Source organism: Cololabis saira, chromosome 23 (assembly GCF_033807715.1).
Source record: "Cololabis saira isolate AMF1-May2022 chromosome 23, fColSai1.1, whole genome shotgun sequence".
Taxonomy (NCBI): domain Eukaryota; kingdom Metazoa; phylum Chordata; class Actinopteri; order Beloniformes; family Belonidae; genus Cololabis; species Cololabis saira.
In genome coordinates this window covers 19,187,377-19,208,380 of record NC_084609.1, presented here as the reverse complement: position 1 = coordinate 19,208,380, position 21,004 = coordinate 19,187,377, and the positions used below count along the sequence as shown (strand labels likewise).

At 40.4% G+C, this 21,004-nt stretch overlaps 1 protein-coding gene across 5 annotated transcripts in view; it reads left to right on the top strand.

The window, feature by feature from the left end:
• grm8a (glutamate receptor, metabotropic 8a) overlaps positions 1–21,004 on the top strand; it is a 360,407-nt gene that overhangs the window by 284,068 nt on the left and 55,335 nt on the right. For all 5 annotated transcript variants that reach the window (XM_061714149.1, XM_061714148.1, XM_061714150.1 and 2 more), the window contains exon 8: positions 14,203–14,342. In XM_061714149.1, coding sequence (XP_061570133.1) covers positions 14,203–14,342 — 140 coding nt within the window. The remainder of the gene's footprint in view (positions 1–14,202; positions 14,343–21,004) is intronic.

Sequence of the window (21,004 nt, the reverse complement as noted above, 5' to 3'; positions counted from 1 at the left end):
TGCATTTCTATATCTTTTCGGTTTCATCCTGGATGGTGACGTCCTCTTTCTCTTCAGTGAACAGTGTCAGGGCGCTGGATGTTGGATTGGGAGGGTTTTTCTTGTTTTGACACCAATCTTGTCCATCTCCTCCTCTGGCCACATTATTTCACCAGCGGGGTGTATATTTATCATAAAGTCATTATCTTCCCAGTGTTATATTACCTCTTGTCACCACAATGGGCTAATTTCTAGAAGATAGAGTATAATTTTAGATAATGAAACAGAATGATAATAGGTAGATGTGAAAGCTATCAAACCAAAAAAAGAGAAAGAAAATAAACCTGGAAACATTTGACAGACATAAATCCACATAGACACAAACCAACCTAGAATTGAAATGTAATTGACTTGAGGAAATGAGACAGGAATAATTTGTCCCTGCACATCCCTAGACGCCACAAAATCTTACTTCCTTTTCTGTCTTTAATTTTCTGACACTTCCATAACTCATTTCTTTTGTCAGAGATGTTTCTTGACAGATTAGATATAAGTGAATACAGTGTGATGTGAACCTGACAACTTGAGCTACACGCACTTAAAGTGCACTCCATCTTTTATTTCTAACACTGTTTGGGCTGTGGAGTATAGTAATCAACATTAGGCATATCCATAAACATGTAGCGTCCTCAGACAAATGTTAAGTGTGTTCATTAAAATGCTGTACAACATGAGCATTTTAGGGATGTGGAAAAACACGTACATTAAGTTTTGCCCTGTGTTTCAACATTAGTTTAGTTTTGGTCAGTACTCACAGACAAGCCTTTTGGCTACAAGTGGTAACATTCTCACTTCTGGGTTGAAGCCATCATGGACATATTTATGACATACTGATATCCTGTAGCTTTCACATACATGACAATTCTAATGATGGTGTTTTTTGTTTTTTTGGCACCAAATTTAGTAAAACTGTATAAAGCAACATATTTGTGTTATTAGGGGCATTGACTTTTCATTGGGCTAGCTGTCATCACTCTTGCTAGTTAGCTCTAAACACTTTATATTCACTTCTGAGCTGTGAATTAAGATCTAACAATAGGATGTTTTTACATATTTGAAAGTGAATATCTTTTCTTTTGACTGTGGGTGGATGTGGAAGGGTCCAAAAATGAAGATGAGCTAAGCAGCAGGTAGCTTGTGCCAACTGTGCATTGGTTATCTGTGGGTCATCAACAAAATATTTGAAACAGGAGCTCCGGCGTGGATCAGCTGAAGGACCTGGGAGCCATGATAGATCATTTCAGAACCCGTCCAGGCAGAAGTCTGCTGGGACCTGCAGTCAATCACCCCGCAGCTCAGGCGAGCTACTTGTGTTCCCCGGTGGAGCGCTGCTGTAGTCATGTCAGCTCAGGCTCTAGTTTCAGCAGTGACACTTGAAATGAGGACTTTTGGACAGTTCGTTCAAACTTAATGTAAACTAACATTAAGTAGCATCATAGGTTTACGTAAACTAAGCCAGTCAACTGTGACTGAGATAACGTGGGAGTGTTCCTGCCGGCTTTGTGCCCTCACTGCAAAAACTCAAAATCTTACCAGGAATATTTGTCTTATTTCTAGTTAAAATGTCAAATTTTTAGTCAAAAAATTTCATTACACTTAATACAAGAGTCATTACCAGAAAAATAACTTATTTGACAATTTTCACCTGTTTCAAGTAAATTTCACTTGAAATAAGTTGAAAAATCTGCCAGTGGAACAAGATTTAGCTTCTCATTACAAGCAAAAAAATCTTGTTCCACTGGCAGGTTTTTCTACTTATTTTAAGTGAAAATCTACTTGAAACAGGTGAAAATTGTTGTTCTTTCCAATGATGAGTCTTGTTTTAAAGGTATTATCCATGATTTTGGAGAGCTAGCAAGATTTGAAAGTGGCACCTCCTTTAAGCACCACCCCCTCCTCCCCCTCCCGTCAGCGCTCCGTCCAAAGCCACGCCCCCACAAACTTTGGGGAACGTGCATTTGCAGGAGTCGAGTTTTCCAGGACATTTTGGACAGCACATTTTCAACAAAACTACCCCATGTCTCATTCACCTGTAAGCGAGGCTGGTTTTAGGGGGGGGCAGGGGTGGGCTGTGCCCACACAATCAAAGTTATGGGGATCCTTTATTTTTTTATTAATCTAAAAAAATATCACAGAATATCTATACCGTTTCTGATTGGGTCGGCACTGCGCATCATTTTTAGACACAACAATGAACGCATACCGCAAAAGTTGTGTCTCGGCGCAGGGACCCGACGTCCCAGCAAAATGAAGTTCAGAACAGCACACACTGAAGGCTGATTTATGGTTCCGCGTTACACCAACACCAAACCTGTCTGGATGATCAGGATATGACTGATCCTCCTCCACACACATCACCTTCCTGTTGTCATCAGACAGTTTGATCTTGTTGTGGGGGGGGGGGGTGGGGGGGGGGGGGGGGGGGTTAAGGCTGAGTTACACTGGGACACTGAGCCGGTGGACACGGGGCTGGAGGCAGAGAGACGTGACGAGAGCGCGCATGAGACGGAGTGGGGGCGTGGGCGGGACTTAAAATGAAGGCATCTGATTGGTTCTTTGCCCCCTGCCAATCCTCTGGTCCTCTGACCAATCCGTGCCATTCGGACCGCAAAGATTGGTTAGAGTTTTTACAGGATTCTTTAATCAGAGAGGTCTGATGTTTTTCTTTCCTTTTTCTGAACACATTATTCACTGGCTACTCTCAGGATGGAAGGACCATTTCACCCAGTATAACAATAAATGTTTTTGAATATGATTACAGACTATACCTTTAAGTGTAATGAGATATTTTCTGACTAAAAATTAGACATTTTAACTAGAAATAAGACAAATATATAAGATTTTGAGTTTTTGCAGTGGTTCCTCTCAGTTGCAACATGGTGCTGCCCAGTTTTAGGAAAAAAATGCTTTTGAAAGCACTCTCAGAAAGCCTATAGGTGATGTCACAGGGTTTTTTTTTTCCACTTCTTCTTATACAGTCAAAGCTTGGCTATTAATAAAGCCTCTTGTATCAATACATCTGTCCAATCCTCGTACAAAAACCTTTAACTGTGGGATTCTTGGGCTACTTTTTAAAAAGTGAAAGCAGAACATTTTAATAATTAGAAGATTAATTGGTAAAACCTTCAGTTTTTGGCTAATAAATATTGAGACGCGTTAAGTATTAATTTCCTATCATAAACTCAATCCCACTAGTACTTCATTGAAACAATTAGTTAATCTAACGGTGAAACGTTAACCTTGGTTTATTGCTTCCCCCCAGTGGTACCAGGAAACCCCAGATGTCTTTTTCAGATTTGTGTCGTGAATATTCAGGTGAGGATGGAGGACAGGTGTTCCTCTGACAACCGTCAAATCAAGGTAATATTTGTGCAGGTGTTCCACAGCTGAACAGTGCAGTTTGCTCAATCAGCCTCAAGTCTTTGGTGGTTAATTGTTGACTTACAAATAATCCCTTGATAAACTCTCCCAGGCCCCATCTTGACCTCCACCAACTGCCATTTCTTAATTACTTTACAAACTGAGAATAGTTTCCTGAAAGAACACTTTTAGACGTTCTTATATTATCCTCCAGCTTTCTTTCATTGTGTTTTTCTTTTATTAAAATTTTTAAATTGCTTGGCAGCTTCTCGCTCATGACTGCAAATAAATCAACCGTTTCTCACTTTGGCTAACAGTAATGTGCAATGCGCAGCATTGAAGAGGGAAGCTGTTCACATTCCATAAGCAGATAAATGGTTCATTCTGTGGGAATATTCAACGTGCTGAATTAATATCTTAAAGCAGTCCTTTATAAATGAGATAGCAACCTTTTTTCTTTTTTTTTTAATTAGCAAACTAATTTAATATCCTAAACCTAAATAGATAGCAAGAGAAAAGGAGATGGAAAACAAGCTTGTAAATAACACTGCCACTCAGTTCTCAATCTCAGGCGACACCAGCGCGTTAGTGTCTTGTACCGTCATGACCGGTGATTGCAGGCCCCGAGTGAAGCTGTTAAACGGATTTATGGTTCTAAGTGACAGTTACACATGTAGCTTTTGTATAGAACCTATTGATGTTGCCACCAATTTAACATTGTTTATTGTATCGCTCTTTAACTACACCACCAAATGCTACCTGGAGGTGCAGGTTCTTTAGCTGAGCAGTGAAGCTCGCAGTGCTGAGCTGACGTTTGTTCAAGTTTTAGTCGAGCCAACACGCAGTCACATTTGTGGAGAGGTGCGGTCACAACGAAGAGTTCCCCGCTACGCCTTATATAAACCATAAATAAGCCTAACCAGGCATTCGGGTGGCTACAAGGTTTGATGGAATAGCAGAATTTGTTGCCCTGGGATGAGAACGAGTTCGATTGTTGGAACAAGAACAAGAATCCCACCTCTCCTGATCTTTCTCACTGGTGATAGTGAATAAATAATAGTCTGGAAGCTAATTAAAGGAGACTTAGCCATAGACGATCGCTTTGTAATAGAAAAAGCTAAAATAATACTCTTGCATGAAATAAATAAATATATATAAAAAAAAATATATATATATATATATATATATATATATATATATATGTATATATATATATATATATATACACACACACACGTAATAAATAATTCATAGTTAAAGTTTTCATTATTAAATGATTACTTCTGATGTGTGTTTTGTGTTTGTTTTGAAAGGTAAAGTAGAACCTATTTATTTTTTAAATGTTTCTATGTATTTTATTTTAATACTATTTTTTGTTTGTTTTTGGCACCTGTTTTTTTTCTCCTGTTAAGTAAACCACTCTACAATAAATAATTTATTTTTTGTTCCTGCTCAATGACCGATCATATCTGAGGTTTTTTATGTGCACAGCAACAGACTCACAAATCAAACAATATTCTGTTTATCTCTTGGGTCACAACAGAGGACTTGGACAAATATAATATGATTTTCAGCTCGCTCTCTCTTAATTTGTCTTCCAACATTTCTCCTGCCAGGTGCGGTCAAGTTACCTCTTGTTTCTTGGTTTGTTTATTTGTCTTCTCCTTCACTTTTATTCCATCTAAATTGTGTTTCTATCCCCATTCAAGCTGGTTTGTCTCTTTTGATCAACCTTATGGCCCTATCCCTCTCGTTTTCCCAATTCTTGTTTCTCTCTCCTTCCTATTCTCTCTGAGGCTGCAGACCATGACACAAATATCAGCTCCTTAAATTAGTTTTGTCTCATTACTTGAGATCCATACAAAGTTTCCCAGTGGTCAGCACATGTATGTATATGTGGGTGTATGTTTGCATCCGTCAGGATTTCATTTGTACCTAAGTGTTTCATCTTGTCCCTTGCTCATGTTCTCCGTTTCTTCCTAGACGAGGCAAAGTAACACAGAGAGGTCGAGATGAGGGGTGATTTCAGGGTCATGGTTGGATGTACAGGAGGGAGGAAAGTTTGTGCTTTGAAAATGCAGGGATGATGGAAGGGGAAAATGGTTTTAGAGATGGTGAGTGGAAGGATACAGCAAAGCTAGGAGGCAAAATGTGAGCAGAGGGGATGAAGAGGCATTGAAGAGAGAGGAGCGAACGGAGAAGCAGCTGATGTGGAAGGCCAAGAGCAGGATTTTACAACAAACATTGCAAACGAGAAAAACGCAAAAAGAGTGCAGTTATCTAATAGGAAATTTGGACAAGAGGCAAAAAGAGAAGCTATAAGTGGTGGTGACTGGGATGCAGCAGCTGGTGGAGACTGCTGTTAAAATGACAATGTCTCTGCGGCATCAGCTCCTGTTTCATTATCACTTTTGACTGTCATTTCATATTCTCTCACTGTGTTTCCTTAACTGTCGGCATGTGTCTATCACCCCCATTAGTGCTATGGTTGCATAGAGCACAGATGGGAGCCTGTTGGCACAAAGTTAGAACGCACACTCAGATCCATGTGTTATTAATGCTTGCGTCAGCTTAGTCTCTGCATCTCCACTTCATAAACATTTAGTCTCTGGTATAAGGACTTGTTTTTCAGCTTTGTGTTTCTAAAGCAAACTAGACAGGCTTACAGCTTATAACAGCCCTTCTGCTTCCTCTTCAGTTCTTTCTTTTCTTTTTTGTTTTTATGTCACTGTATCTGGGTCCAGTTAAGGCGGAGTTATAAAGCAATGGATAAAATCCTCACCTTTTAGGCCTTCAACTTCTATAAACACTGGTCACTGAGATCTAAAGCTCTAAATGCTATGCTAATTGATCTCACACGTCCCGTTCTGCTCCTCCAGCTCTTCTTTACCATCTTGTGCACCACCTCCTGAAGATCCACAATATTTGAGTTGTTATATTATTTGCACCCATGACTTCCATTGGCCACGCTGCTTGTCCCATTGCAGCTTAGGATAATGACTGAATTAAAGCAGCGGTTCCCAATCCAGGTCCTTGAGGACCATCCCCTGCTTGTTTTACATACGTTAGTACTCCAACATACAGAGCTGTCCCAAAGCAAAAGCAAACTGAATAGTTTATAGGGCCCCATGTATGAAAGCCCCCCCCCAAAGAGCATGTTATTCCATTTGATCAAACTTAATGACAAATACATATTTATCCAGTTATTTGCACTATTGTAAGTTATTATCTATCTAACTTCACCAGTTTCAGATTCGTTTTTTATTCAAAATCGCTGAATTTTCATATTCACGGTTCAAATACTAAGAAGAGACATGCTGTGAGGCAGCAGCCAGATGAGCCTCACCATGGATTGTGCAATGACTCGGCTAACTGTGCTGGCATGATATGCAGTGAGACCGTATTGCTGTCTCTGTGTGTCGCTATTAAAATGTCAAACACTTTTGCCATATGAACTAAATTTCCATGTTTTAGTGGATATATATATATATATATATATATATATATATATATATATATATATATATATATATATATATATTGTATATATAATGTACATACAGTTTTTTGTCCACTGTATGTGTGTAACGTGTCTCTTTTGCTGAGCAATCATAAAACAGGTGGGGAGAGGCACTAAGTGAGGGATGCCGTTCTCGTGGCTCACAGTAGGGGGCAGTAAGGTGGCAGTCGTAATCCCAGTGAATCTTTTTGCGACTTCTTGGCTGCAGAATAAGTGACAGCAAACTACAATCTACCGTTAATAAGTTGAGGGATGCCATTCAAATCAGTTTATCCTTGTAGAGAGTGTCTGGGCGGACTTAACATGATGACAGAGCAGCAACGTCAGCTGGATGGTAAATTGTGTATACGGCTTTAGCTGAGGAGCAGCAGTTAAAGGTTCCGACTTTTTCTTCAAAAATTGAACAGAAGTCGACACTCAAATTATTTTTTTGAAAGTATTTGTTGTTTTGCTGACCTGCTACAACAAAAGTTTAATTTACAAGTTCCTTAATCACCAACCTTAATCTCTAAGGATTGTTTTCAGACCCTACACCACAACTGAGTGGAATGGAATTAGATTTTTAATTCCATTTAAATTAGAATTTGCATCTAAATTGGAATTAAACTACATTGACTGTAATTGGAACTGAGATTAATAATACTCTGAGCCTGACAAGGAAAATGTCTTTATAGACAGGCTGCTGTGACTGCGTTGAGGTTTTGTTTTTGTGAGTACTGTGCATATAAGCTCCTTCACAGTACCACACCCTTCACTATACCATCTGTTCTGAATGAGCATTCAAAGCATTCCCTGTGTAATTTTCCTGATCTGTCTCCAGACAATTTCTATCTTGACGGTAGTAGGTGGCTACTGTGGGAGTTGATTGACAGGGAATATCTGAACATTTTGCAGGCACGGGTCAATCGTTGTTTTCTTAGCCTCTTATTTTGAACTAATTCTTCTAAATGCATCTGTAAAACTTCAATTTAGTTTAATTTAATGTTTAAAAGGCGTTACTACATGAAAACTGTCATTTCTTACTAGATTTTCAATTTAATTGTTGAAGTAAAAGGTCAAGGCATGTCTGCGTCTCTTATAAATCTTGTAGAAGTTGTGGGACTCATGACATTCTCTTGGGAATACTCTGAGGGAAAGCTTGAATCGGTGAGAAAGCAGCATAAGTGCTCCCCTGGTAGCCAGGTAAATAGGTTATTCCTAGAAACTACATCAATAGAGCTTTTGTTATGATACTTATGATGGCAGGATAAAACCCGTAGAGTTTAGAAAGACCCCAAGGGAAATATAAGATGGCCTTCACTGTATGAGCACCCGTATTATCTTTCCTACGAAATTCTGAGCCCAATTTGAGTGTTCAACCCCATAAAATATGAATATGAAGCTCAGAGACATGATTCCTCCATCTCTCAATTTAACCGAATAAAACACTGTTAAGTACACCAGCATCTTCCCCCGGCCTTTCAGGCCCGTCCGTCATCACAGAAGTTTGTCATCTTCCTTCTGGTTATGCAGAGTTATTTTGTCAGAGATTAAGAAGGCATCACAATCACGAGAATTTTCTGTTTTCGGACAAGAATTTTCGAGGTACAATGATGACAATGTTATTAGCGACCGCATGAAAATGCTTTTAAGTCAGGCACCCAAAAAATGTTATCAAACTTTCGTGTAAAACAAACTTTGAATTGCACAGCATTCATAATAGGACGGAGTGGAGGTGGGTTGCCAGGGTGACAAGTGAATAATTCTATTTTTCAAGGTTATGCCAACTGGAGGAGTAAATGTACAAGTTGATAAATACAGCGACACAGATGAGACGCTACAAAGAACATTCACAGGTGTTGTAGTTCTCTTGTTTCAATGTCAGTACGATTAAGCTTTCTTTTAAACTATGAGAAGGTGCATCACTGCCTGTAATGAGCTGGGATGGCTCCAGCAGACCCCCGTGACCCTCCATAGGATTAAGAGGGAATAGAAAATGGGTGGATAGATGGAAGTGTGCCATTGTTTTATTAGACCACCAAGCAGAGGCAACTGGGAAAAAGAGAAAATGAGTGAATGACCCAGCAAGAGAGAGTGTCAAAGCAACTTACTCTATACATCTCTGGGGGCCCAATGAACCAACTATTGTGAAAGCTGTCTTATGCCTGTAGACTGAATAAAAATAACCCTCTGATATCATCCGTAGGTTCTTTAAAGGGGACCTATTATGGCATCTAATACCTATTCTAAACAGGCCTTGAATGTCTTAAAAACAAGCTTTTGATTGTTTTTGCTAAATAAATTCAGCCTCTGAGCCATGTCTTTATCTTCTCATTCTCTAACCTCATTATCTATGCGCGATTCTGAGTGGGCGGGGCTATGATAATGAGGCTCTGTGCTGATTGGCTGCCTGAATGACGCGATACACCGCTACGAAAAAATGGCGGAAGCTCCGGCCGGCGGAGTTAGTTGTGGGGGTGGTTTCACGCATCGCTCCTGTCGTGACGTCACGACAGGAGCAGAATCTGAACGGCTCGTAGATCCACATCAACACTGGACGGCTCATCCGGGCGGCTGTACAGACACTGCAGAATTTGGTTGCTTTCCTCCTTCTCTGAGTTGGCAGGCTGAGGGGAGACCACTTTATATATGTTAAAGCAAGAAAAAACGTGTTTTTCATAATAGGTCCCCTTTAATTGATGCATTTGAAGTCTCTTTGTCCTGTTACTGATGCGGTTTTACAAACGTCTCGGCCTGGAAGTCAGCTGGAACATCTCCATCATATGGCCCTTTTCCACTAGTATCTACTCAGCTCGCTTCTACCCGCCACGCCCCCGTCTTGAACTTTTCCACTACGGGCCGAGGCGGGCGGAGCCGTGCCAAGCAGATACTTTTTCTGTAACGAGGCTGCAGAGGTTCTAAGCGTGCCGAGTCGGCGCTATATCTGACGTGATCACTCTACACGCCACTGATTGGTCGGGGGGCTGGGGCCGTCAGACGTTTGAATCAGGAAGTGGGAGTCAGCGCGAGAATGACTCGCGGCTCGCTGCGATTTTGTTATACAGCGCAAACATCTGTTTGGTGATCCAACTCTGAGGTGCAGATGTTCATAAACCTGGTGGCTGTCGAGAAAATTAAAAAAAGGGACGTAGACGGGCGATAAGGAACGACCAGATCTATCAGGAGCTCTGTTTTACTCTCAGCCGCTCGCAGCTCCAGCTGATTTCTCATCTGCGCCGACACAAACAAAGGGGTTGCGCAATCGAGTACGTCACAGCAGCTTCACCCCAACCCGCCCACTTCTCACCTGGGTGTGGAAAAACAAACGAGGACAAAGCGGGTGGAGCCGGGACGAGGCGTGACAAGCCGTCCCGAGCTGGGGCGCTCTGAGTAGGTACTAGTGGAAAAGCGCCATTAGTTCAGTTACTAAGTCAAATATTTTAGCTCTGCTCAGCTCATGCGGAGCCATGATGCTAACCAATGTTACCTTATGCTCATTCTCATCAAATCTGTCACTGCTCATTTCCGATGTCACTGCCAAAACATTTGAAACAAGTAATACTGGAGTTAAAATGAGGATGGAAGGAAGTTTGAATTAGCAGGGTCCGCAATGAGCCAATGCTGACACCAGGCCTGCAGCCCCCCTGTCCCCCCCCGGTTTGATCACAGATGGTTCCTGGCTCCTTCAGCTGAGCCACAGCAGAGCTCCACAGCAGGAACGCCCTTTCAGATGCTGTTTTGGTGGAAATGACTCAGCATTGAAGTCCCTAAGGCTTTGTTCCAACTGGGCCTTGTTGGACGTCCAGGGTAAGTCAATCGATTGGAAAGGATAGCTCGGCTGAAGGAAGCGAGACCCAGCAGTGATGAAGCCCTGGAGGACTGCAAGGCTGCAGTCGTTTAGCCAATGCACGTTTAGCCATGATTAGAACAGGCTGCCTGCTGCTTAGCTATGCTTAGTCCTCTGACCCATTCAGGTCACCCCAGTCACCGTGGTCTATTAGTGCAATTAACAGAACAACAAAACATAGTCTCTTTAAAGTAAGAACGACACGCACCCCTAGGTTTTAATTCACTAAGCACTGAGTTGCTAAATTGCTAACGGCCAGCTATAAGCTGTCCCAGCAGTCAATGATTACACCCTTTGTTTTGCATGAATGTGATACTTTATGTAGTTGTAGTTGATAAACTACTAGTTTATAAACTGTCATCCCCCTTACAGTTTTCATAGATGTGAAATCTAGCCATGGAGACTAAAACCATGTCTTTAACCAGTCTGTAAAGACATGTATTTCTGCCAGAACATTAAAACGTGGGGGTCAATGTAGACTGAAATGGAGTCAGCCCCCAGTTGCCACTTTCACTTCCCAGTTTCTATCACGCTGGTAAGGTGTATTTTGCACCTCGTTTGTGCCATTTTAAGGGCTTTACTTGCGCTGTCCATGATAAATGGACAGCTACTGTAAAGTGACTTTCTGGTGAAACATGAAATTGGCACGGATTCAAACTGAGAACTCATTTTACTACATTGGCAAAGTTAGGGAAAGGCCTGAGGATTAATCGCTGCTTAGTATTAAAAAGTTAACAGTGCAAGGTAGAAATTGGGAGTGATAATGCATACTGCACAGTTAGCCCCCATTTCTTGCTGAGAGGAACCTAATTCATAATGAGTGGTGTTAATAAAAAGTCGAGACATCTTCTTTTGCCTCACTATTGATTCGGTCTTCCACCATCCATCTTTCTCACACTCTCTCTGTGTGGTTCATTATCATTCCTGCTTACACTGTCTTTTACCAATGAAGTGTATATCTCATTATTTCTCTTCACATTGAGAATACCATTTAATATTTTGCCCTCTTTATTTCTCTACCCCGTAATTTCTCTTTTCTGTCTATGTGGAAGGTTTTCCTTCTGTCAAACAGAATAATTGTTTCCCTCTCCACCCATCTTATCTTTTTCATTTCTTCTATCTCATATCTCTGTTCAGTTCGATGTCTGTTTTTATGTGAAGCACATTCCCAGATTTATTTCTATTCATATTTTCTCTTTCTTGCCAAGTGTTTGCTGTCTATCTGATACTCTTCTCTCTGTCTGTCTCTCTTTTAATTTGCTCAGACACTATCCAGTTCCACACTTGCTGCTGAAAGTTTTTTATTTATCAACACAGTATATAACTGACTTATTGTACACAAGTGAAATTTCCATAATGCAGAGCTTTTTCCTCGTACATACAGTAATTGGATTTCCACTTTCAGCAGTATGATTTGATTGTATTGCTACCTAAAAGGGAGACAGTGAGTTTCACAGAGAGATTGTGTTAAATCTCATTGGTGGTGTGAAAACCAAACATAAGAGCACGCAAATGTGTCCGTTAGCATCACAGGCCGTGTCCCCACTGTCACAGCTCATAAACATGCTGCTGAAGAAATATTACCTCTAAAGACATCTGCATGGGCATTATGATTGTTCACTGTTCATTCAGGTCTTTTTGCTGGTTTGTTTCTTCTTAATCGTTAACCATTATGTCATTGATTTAAACAATCTTATACTTACAAGATCATTCTTAAACATATTTATTTCCAGTCTGTTACTAAGTGTACACAGTTTACTAATTTAATAGTGATCAATAACTGTGTAATTTCATGCATCTTTATTTTACACTTGGTTGCGTTTAAAATGAACACCCCAAATGAACTATAGAACTCCAAAACACTGATCAGTGACAAAGCAAAGTAACATTCCTCAAGGTTAAGGGGATCTGTATGGGTCACTGTGTAAAATAAACATTAAAGTTTTCTTTATACAAACAAGTTCTGAAAATTGAGGTTCCAAGACTTATTTTGGCCTTCAAATCACCCCTGAGTTATCGGTACGCATTTGAACTTTGCCTCCATGATCTGTGGGCGGGGCCTGTGTCACTTCATCACTTGATTGATAGGTAGTTTTCTTAAATTGATGTCAAGAAGTGATACCACTGATCCAGCCTGGAAGTTGGACAGAAGATAGTGGATTCTCATCAAAAGACAGTGGAATCTCAAGGGGGAAGACTGTGCTTGATATATATCCAAACGTTTTACCGTGTCTAGAATATTGCATCAGTACAAAGTACAAGGAGACAAAATTCCGTTCAAAACAAACCTGGATGTGGTTGAAAGTGCAAGAGTTCCAAAACCTTGTAAAGGAAAATACTGAGAGATGTAAACAACAGTCCCCTGATGTTAGCGAAGATGTTTGTTGTTAAATTGGCTTCTTATGGACTTGAGATTTCACAGACTGATGTGAAGAACTGTAATGTCAAGGGACACTTGGGGAGGACTTTGGAGTTTGTATAGGGCAGATATACGGTAAAAGAAGAAGCACTGTAATGTGTGTGTGTGAGAGAGAACCTGTGGGTTAATGAGAAACATATTTTAAAGCAATTTGCAAAACCTGTATTTAAATAAAACAAAGTGGATTTTTGGAAGTCTCTTTTACTCTGTCGGGACCAAAGTTGACCCTGTTGTACTTGAAAGCTGCTTTTGTTTGGTGAAGAAAGTGAGAGGCTATCTACAGGAAAAATAAATAAAACAGAACAAATCCTACAGTGAAACATAGTGGGTCATAATGCTGTGAGACTGTTTTTTCTGCTTCAGCAACAGGGAACCTTGACTAGATGGAAGATTTTATTGATATTCTAAGAAATGACGTGAAGAAATCGGCTGTCAGTAGAAGTTTAGGTCACCGCTGGGCCTTCCAGTGACCCAACAACCCAAAGCATAAATATAAATGCATCCTTGTCTATTCAAAGGAACCCTAAATAAAGGTCTTGAGTGGACCTCTCAGAGCCCGGATCTCAGTCCTTTTGAGAATATGTGGAGGAAGCGCCAAGTTTTATGTCAATGGTAGGAAACCACTAATTTAGATGAGCTGGAACAATTTACCATAAAAAAAAAAATGGACTAAAATCTCTCAAGAGACATGTGCCAACTTAGTTAGAAACTACTATAAGTAACTGCCGTCAGCTGTTAGTCACAAAGGCTACACTTTGAATTATTAATTGCTAGAGTGCCAATACATTTTCCTCTTGACATATTTGCTTTTTGTGATGTTTCAATCGAACATAGTAAAATAGGTTATTAGCTTGTGTTTGTTTGCGACCAATTAAACTTTAAACACTTGGTTTAGGTCATTTCCATCAAACTTAATTGTTCTATTTTTCAGGTGCTGTTAACGTTCCCATCCCCATTAACCAACTAAATGGAGCAAACGCCACAAATCCTTTCATCAAAGTGTTAAAAGACTAAGCGGTTTCTCTGTATGTGTTCCAGGAAGTGCCGGTACGCCGGTGCTGTTTAATGAGAATGGAGATGCTCCGGGAAGATACGACATCTTCCAGTACCAGATCACCAACAGATCCACTGCCGAGTACAGAGTCATCGGCTCCTGGACCAATAAGTTACATCTCAAAGTAAGATTCACGCACCAGAAAGCACAAATTTACTTTTCATTTCCCCTCAGATACACACAAGCAACAGCAATTATGATAATCAAATTCATGCAGCGTAGTCCCTAACTCCCAATAAGAATTGATCAGGTTAACCTAAACACCACAGTTTCCAAGCAGAGAACCCTCTGTATATTGTTGTCGTTTCCAACTCTTAAAATTTTAAATCTTCTCAGTTTTCATTAGCTTCTAAGCAAAAAACAACTTTACAAAATGTAAACTTTAGTTTGATTTAAGTCGTTTATTGATGCCTCTTAGGCATTGTGGATCAAATATCCTGGCAGAATGAAAGTTCAGCATCAGCGTGAGCAGCTGCCATGAATTCAGCATCCCTTGTTTCTCCTCCGGATTCATTTGAGTTATTGCTCTCCATCTGGGTCTACTGCATTCAAATATTATTCTTCTAAGAAATAATCAATGTTCTGCTCTATTGTATTCAGAACAGTCCAGCCCATTCCAGATGTATATATAATATAAAACCTTGACATTTGATCATTCAGATGTTACTGACTTTTCCTTAAATGTTTTTCAGTTTCATACAGACATGTGAAAGTGTTGAAGAAAAGCCACAGTATGCATGTAACATTTTCTATTTGCAGGTGATTGAACACCTTATCAGTTGAGGTACAGTATATGATCAAGGTAAAGTTTTCCCACGTCAGGCTGCATTGCGGTAAAAAGATTTCCATTTTGTTATTCTCAGGTTACATAATCAGACATTAATAACCATCCAACTCAATTTAACTTCAATTTACAGAATAAAACTGAACTGTTAAAGATCTTTTTTCCCCAAAAAATCTTGGCATTCATAACTTTAAAGAACTGTATATTGATAATGTCTTTGCTGCTTTCCAGCAGCTTTTGGATAACTTCCCACTTCCTAAACAACATTTCATTAGATAAGTCTGCAGCTTTGTTCGTGTTACATTCCCTGGCTTTCCTAATTTGCCCTCTGACTCAGCTTTGGATAGTTTCTTGACACCACTCCCCACCCTTAAAGTCTCCACATCCTTTATTTATAATCAAATTAATCTTTCAAACAGACCGTTCAGAGCCCCTAGGCTTGATAAAGTAATTCTGGGAGGAGTGGAAAAAAAGGAGGTTTGGACAGAAATTTTAAGACGTGTGTATATAAATCTTCAGTTTGTGCAAAAAACAGTCTTATTCAGTGTAAGGTCTTACATCCTACCTGTGACACAAAGGCCTGGCTGGCTAAAGTAAGGATAGGTGTCAACGGTCCAGCGAACATATGCTCTTGGATTGGGATTTTTGCTACCCTTTCAGAAGTAGTTGCTGCAAAATTAGAGCCAGAGACTCTGACTGCACTCTTTGGGGTCATTAGGCTCTCCCTTCTCTGTACTTGCTGTTATGGATGTACTTGCTGTTACTACTCTGATAGCCAGCAGATTAATTGGGATTAATTGGAAGTCATCGATACCGCCCTGTCATGCCCGCTGGATTAAAGACACCCTTTATTTTCCTAAATTGGAGAAAATCAGACTGTCTCTAACTGGCAACTCCAGGAAATTTGTGGAATTATGGGGTCCGTTTTTTCAATTTGTTAGGAAGACAGATCTTCCACTCACCCCTGATTGACCGTAGCAACTTTGTGAGGTAGATACTTTATTTCTGTTTTAATGAGATTTACAGGTATTCTGTCTTGGGGTGTCTGTTGCTATCACTAATGTAGTCTTCTGTTACCGCACTGATGTGATTGTTTTTTTTTGTTTGTTTTTTTCCCCTGTTTGTTTTTATAATTTATTTGTTTGTTTATTTTATTGTGGTTTTTCTCATTCCCCCATTTTTGGGTATTCAACAATCCTTTGATGACCATTTCATCTTTCTTTTCACATAACTAGTACATAAAAGTATATCATATTGTATACTTCTGCAAAATCCAATGAGAAAAGTTGTCATGATCCTTTCCTGGCTTTCCTTTTCTTACTGCCAGTTTCATCAGTGCAAGCAGCTTCACCTGGGCTTCCTCACCAGATATACACCCACTCCCTCCACTCAGTCTTTGCCTGATTAGCTCCATGCAAAGCTTTCTAGCAGTTTTCTTTGGATCGTCTTGTTGGTTTCGACCTGTTCCTGCCTGCTCGTCACTTGTCTAGTTCCTGGTTGCTCTGATTCCCTGCATGAAGGGTTCTGCGTCTAAGGACCGATTTTTTTTGGCCTGTTCAGGTTGTGGACTACCACGTTCAGCTTTGGCTTGGACCACTTTATTTTTGGTTAATAAATTGACCTGTTCCACCGATCAGCACCGATGTGTTCATCCTCACGCCAATCACAAAAGCTTCATTCAGTTCTGTGTGAAAGACAATGAAGTGCTAAACAATGTACAATCACAGTAATGTTGGCACAATTTTACACTGAGAAGATAAGAATCAAAAAAGGATTATGGGCCATATAATTTATTGAAAATAAAAGACTTAAAATGTCACATAAGGATAGATAATAAGACCTTTCACTAAGTACTTGGTTAAATTACATGTGACAGTGATTGCAGTCTTGAGGCTTCTTGGGAACGATCCCACCAGCCTGGCAGACCTTTCCCTTTGGAAATTTCTTTTTTGTGCATTCGAGCACAGCCAGGCTGGTGAACACGCATTTTTGGGTCTCTCCAGGGATTAGCTTGCTGGTTCTCTTCAGCATTTCCACATATTTTATCTGAGGACCCTCTTGTGTCTTCCTTGTGGTATTCACTGCACATCAAAGTAAATTGTGTGTCAACTGATGAGGAAACAAACAAAATTCAAGCTGCAAGTAGCGATGAACGGGCCCTCGCGCGTACACTTTCCACCAATGAAGGTCAAGGCCTCAAAACGAAGTCCGATGACACCACCCATGACTCTTTATGTCAAACCATTCAAAGGTTATTGCAGAAAATAGGAACTATCAAATATCGACCAATCAGATGAAGGGGGGGCGCGCTTTTTGGCATCTATCGTCGCCATGGTAACGCTTTTGACTGAGAAAATTAATGCTGATCGTCGCAGGATCGAGACACACATTTTGATGTATAACACACCTGGGTGCACGTTACGGTTCAGGTGAAGAAACGGCCGAAGGAGTGGCATCAATTGCAAAATTACACAATTAATTCAAAAAAATGGCCGACTTCCTGTTCGGCTTCCACCATGGCGCCAAGAGACTTTTCTTTAAGTTGCGACATGATACAGGTGTGTACCGATTTCCGTGCATGTACGTCAAACCGTATTGTGGGGCTTGAGGCACAAAGTTTTCTAGGGGGCGCTGTTGAGCCATTAGGCCACGCCCATTAATGCAAACCATTAAATATCAAAGTTTTCGCCAGGCCTGGCTTTCGTGCAAGATTTGATGACTTTTGGGGCACGTTTAGGGGGGCAAAAAGGCCCTCATTTCGTCATAAAAATAAAAACGAGGAAAAAAAAAAAGTCCTACATGACAATAGGACCTTTGCACTATCAGTGCCCGGGCCCTAATAAATGCAAAACTCTGCACATACACTTATATGATAAATATAACAACCCTAAAGCTTCACTTAGACACAAACATTGACAATAGCTCCGGAAGCATGCTGGAGTGCTGTCGTTAATTCTCCCAAGACCTTATTAGAAAAAAAAAAACCACAACAGATGACAGATGAACATCTAATAAACTCAGAACGGCTCCCGTCTGATGGACGGCCGGCCGGAGTGAGAGCGGGACTGACTGCAGCAGCGGAGAAGATAACGTGCAGCTGTGACACGTAATGCGACCGGACACTTTGACAGCTGACAAATCAACAGATGTGTGTAATGCGTTTAACAACCACGCTGAGTTTCGAGGCAAAGAGGATGCTTTTGTGATCAACATGAAATTTGATTTGAAAGTTGATCAGAATGAAAGGAGACAAGTCTTTGCAACTGGAAAAGAAATGCAGGTCAAGTGTGAGAGTTTTAAAATAGTTGATAGATTGTTTGGACCAATATAAGGTTTTTTTTTTTTTTTTTTTTTTTTTTTCTCGCTCTGCTATTTTTGGTGTGGTTCAGCATTGTTAGGAATACAGGTCACGAATTGATCCATTGCCACAGGTGGTGATATATGTGGACATGTTTACATGCTTAAGCCCTGTATAGAATGTAGCTTGGCAAAGAGAGAATTCCTACAAATTGAAGAACAACAAATATCGATATTACAGCACGGAGTGGTGAAAAGTAACAACAAAATTGTAATGTGGCCTACGAAGGAGGCGGCATCCTCCGTTCCTTAGTTTTCTTGCTGCTGTCAAAGTAGGCAAAGGCAACACACTCAACTCAAATGGTCATAAGACAAAGAGAACTGAACGGTAAAGAAATAAGCGCCTGTTGACAGGTACAATTGGTCAGACTTTTTACAGACGTGATGCCAACGGAAAAAGAACAGCAATAGGTATGCTATGAAAAAATATTGCTTGATGCAAGTAAAATTGCTTTCGTCAATGAATATTTACTAAATATCGTCGTCAAAGAACCTTTAACACCTGAGGGAGACAGGACGCAACGAAAATGCTGGTCATGTGACGGTAACGATAATTAAATATATAATGCAATATCATAGACGAATAAAAACGAGACTAAAATGTAGATTACAAAATAAAAACTATGCTAAAACGTGTTTTATTTTCGTTGACCAAAACTAGACGAAATGTTATAACAAAAATCCGTACTATACATTTTTTAAGTAGTTTCCTATGGTTTAGTTGCTGCTGCTGGGTGACGTCACGTCCTCAATCCCAGTCGCGGCCCGCGGGGAATCAGATACAGAAGATGCAGCTTCAGTGTTATACTGGATTTACACTGAAAGTGTAAAAAAATCACCTCACGCCTGCATCGCGCTGCTTGGTGGATTCACACTGAAAGTGGCATACACTGTCGACGCCTGCAGTGGGCGGGGCTAAAGCTGCGCTGCAGAACTGGAGGGAACAAAGTGTATATAGCCTACATATATCTATATATAACGTGCACATCTTCAGTTTTTTCACCATGGATCACACTTTGGGAAGCCTTCTTTATATGTTAGCGTTATTTCCGTGTAGATACGAGTGAGTTTGATGCTCCTTAACAATGTTGGTCCGCGGATCAACATAAACGCTCGGCGAGCCGTTGGTCCCGGTGAAGCTGCAGTTTGTCTGCGGTGAACACTGACACACCGGGTCGGAGCGGATTTGGTCATATTGTTTAAACTGTGTTTTGTGATTAATAAGCATAGTTTTTAATTATTTTGTGTTGGATCGATGTAGCAAATAAAATCGTTGGGACCATCCAGCCCCTCAACCATCAGATACGTGTTTCACATGAGCAGTTCAGGTAAAAACGGCAGTCAAATCAGCAAAAATGTCAGTTTGCTGGATGAAATATATTAATTCCTGATAAAATAAGTTTGTTAGTGCACAGCCATGCTCATGTACGCATGTGAATGAGTGTACGTTTATGTGTACACGAAAGTACAATCTGCATTGAGGCTTCTTGCTTTGGGAATCCCGGTCTGTGATTGGACGCTGCCTCGGTGTCGCCGCCGCTCATTTGCATAAAGTTGAGATTTTTCAACTTCAAATTGACGCTCTGGACAGGATGCTCCCGACGCCTCTGACGCCTCTGATGCCTCCGACGCCTCTCGACGCGCGCTTTCATAGAAAATGAATGGCAGCCGTGATGCTTTCAGTGTGAATCCAGGGTTAGAGGCTGATGCCATTAACGCAGAGCTTTAGGTTCACGTCACTTACAAACAAAGTTAAATAGAGAAAGGGACCGATGGCCAGCCACGCGGGGATCTTCTCTGTGGCTGGGAGAGGAAGAAGAGATCATCTTTTGATACACTTTCCTACATAGACGTGGAAAAGAAAACCGTATGTGTTGTCAAAAAATAAAAAGATGGGGAGAAATGCGGAAAAATAAATATGTTGTAAACTCAAATTAGAGCGTCTTCTGTATCTGGAATGAATGTATTCTGGAGTCTATAAGGTAACAATAATATAATAATAAGATAACCTTGTTTGAATTGTAAAATAGGTTTTGCTAAATACAATCTTTGACTAAAACTAGACTAAAATGGTCATGGACAATTCTGACTAAAATAAGACTAAAATGCTCAGACTTTTAGTCGACTGAAACTTGACACGACTAAAAAGAGTATGAACGTGACTAAAACTGATAAAAACTAAAATGATAGCTTGACCCAAAGAATACACTAAAACTGAAACAGGCTGCCAAAAACAACACTAAATGCAATGTATCCCACACAGTTTGACAAGAACCCACAAATAAAATATTAGTTTCAGTAAAATATGTCACATAGCAACCACATCAAAACAAGAAACGCCAGCAACAACTCTGCAACCCAGCAAGTCCAGTATGAAGACGGTGAGTTGAGGGTCCTAGCTCCCCCTAACTTTGTCCTCTTTATTTTCTCGGCACAATGAAGGTATTCTGCCATGAAAAACATACTGGGAATAGTCACTTGGATAACTTGTAACAGTAACACCTAAAAAAGGTGTACATACCTTCAACTTCAGGCCAGCACGGGAGCACTGTGTCAGTGGGAGGGTTCTCATTCATCTTAGTATGAGTCAGTGAGAACTTAAAAAGGATTTTTAAACTATAATTTTATGGTGACAAAGGTATTTG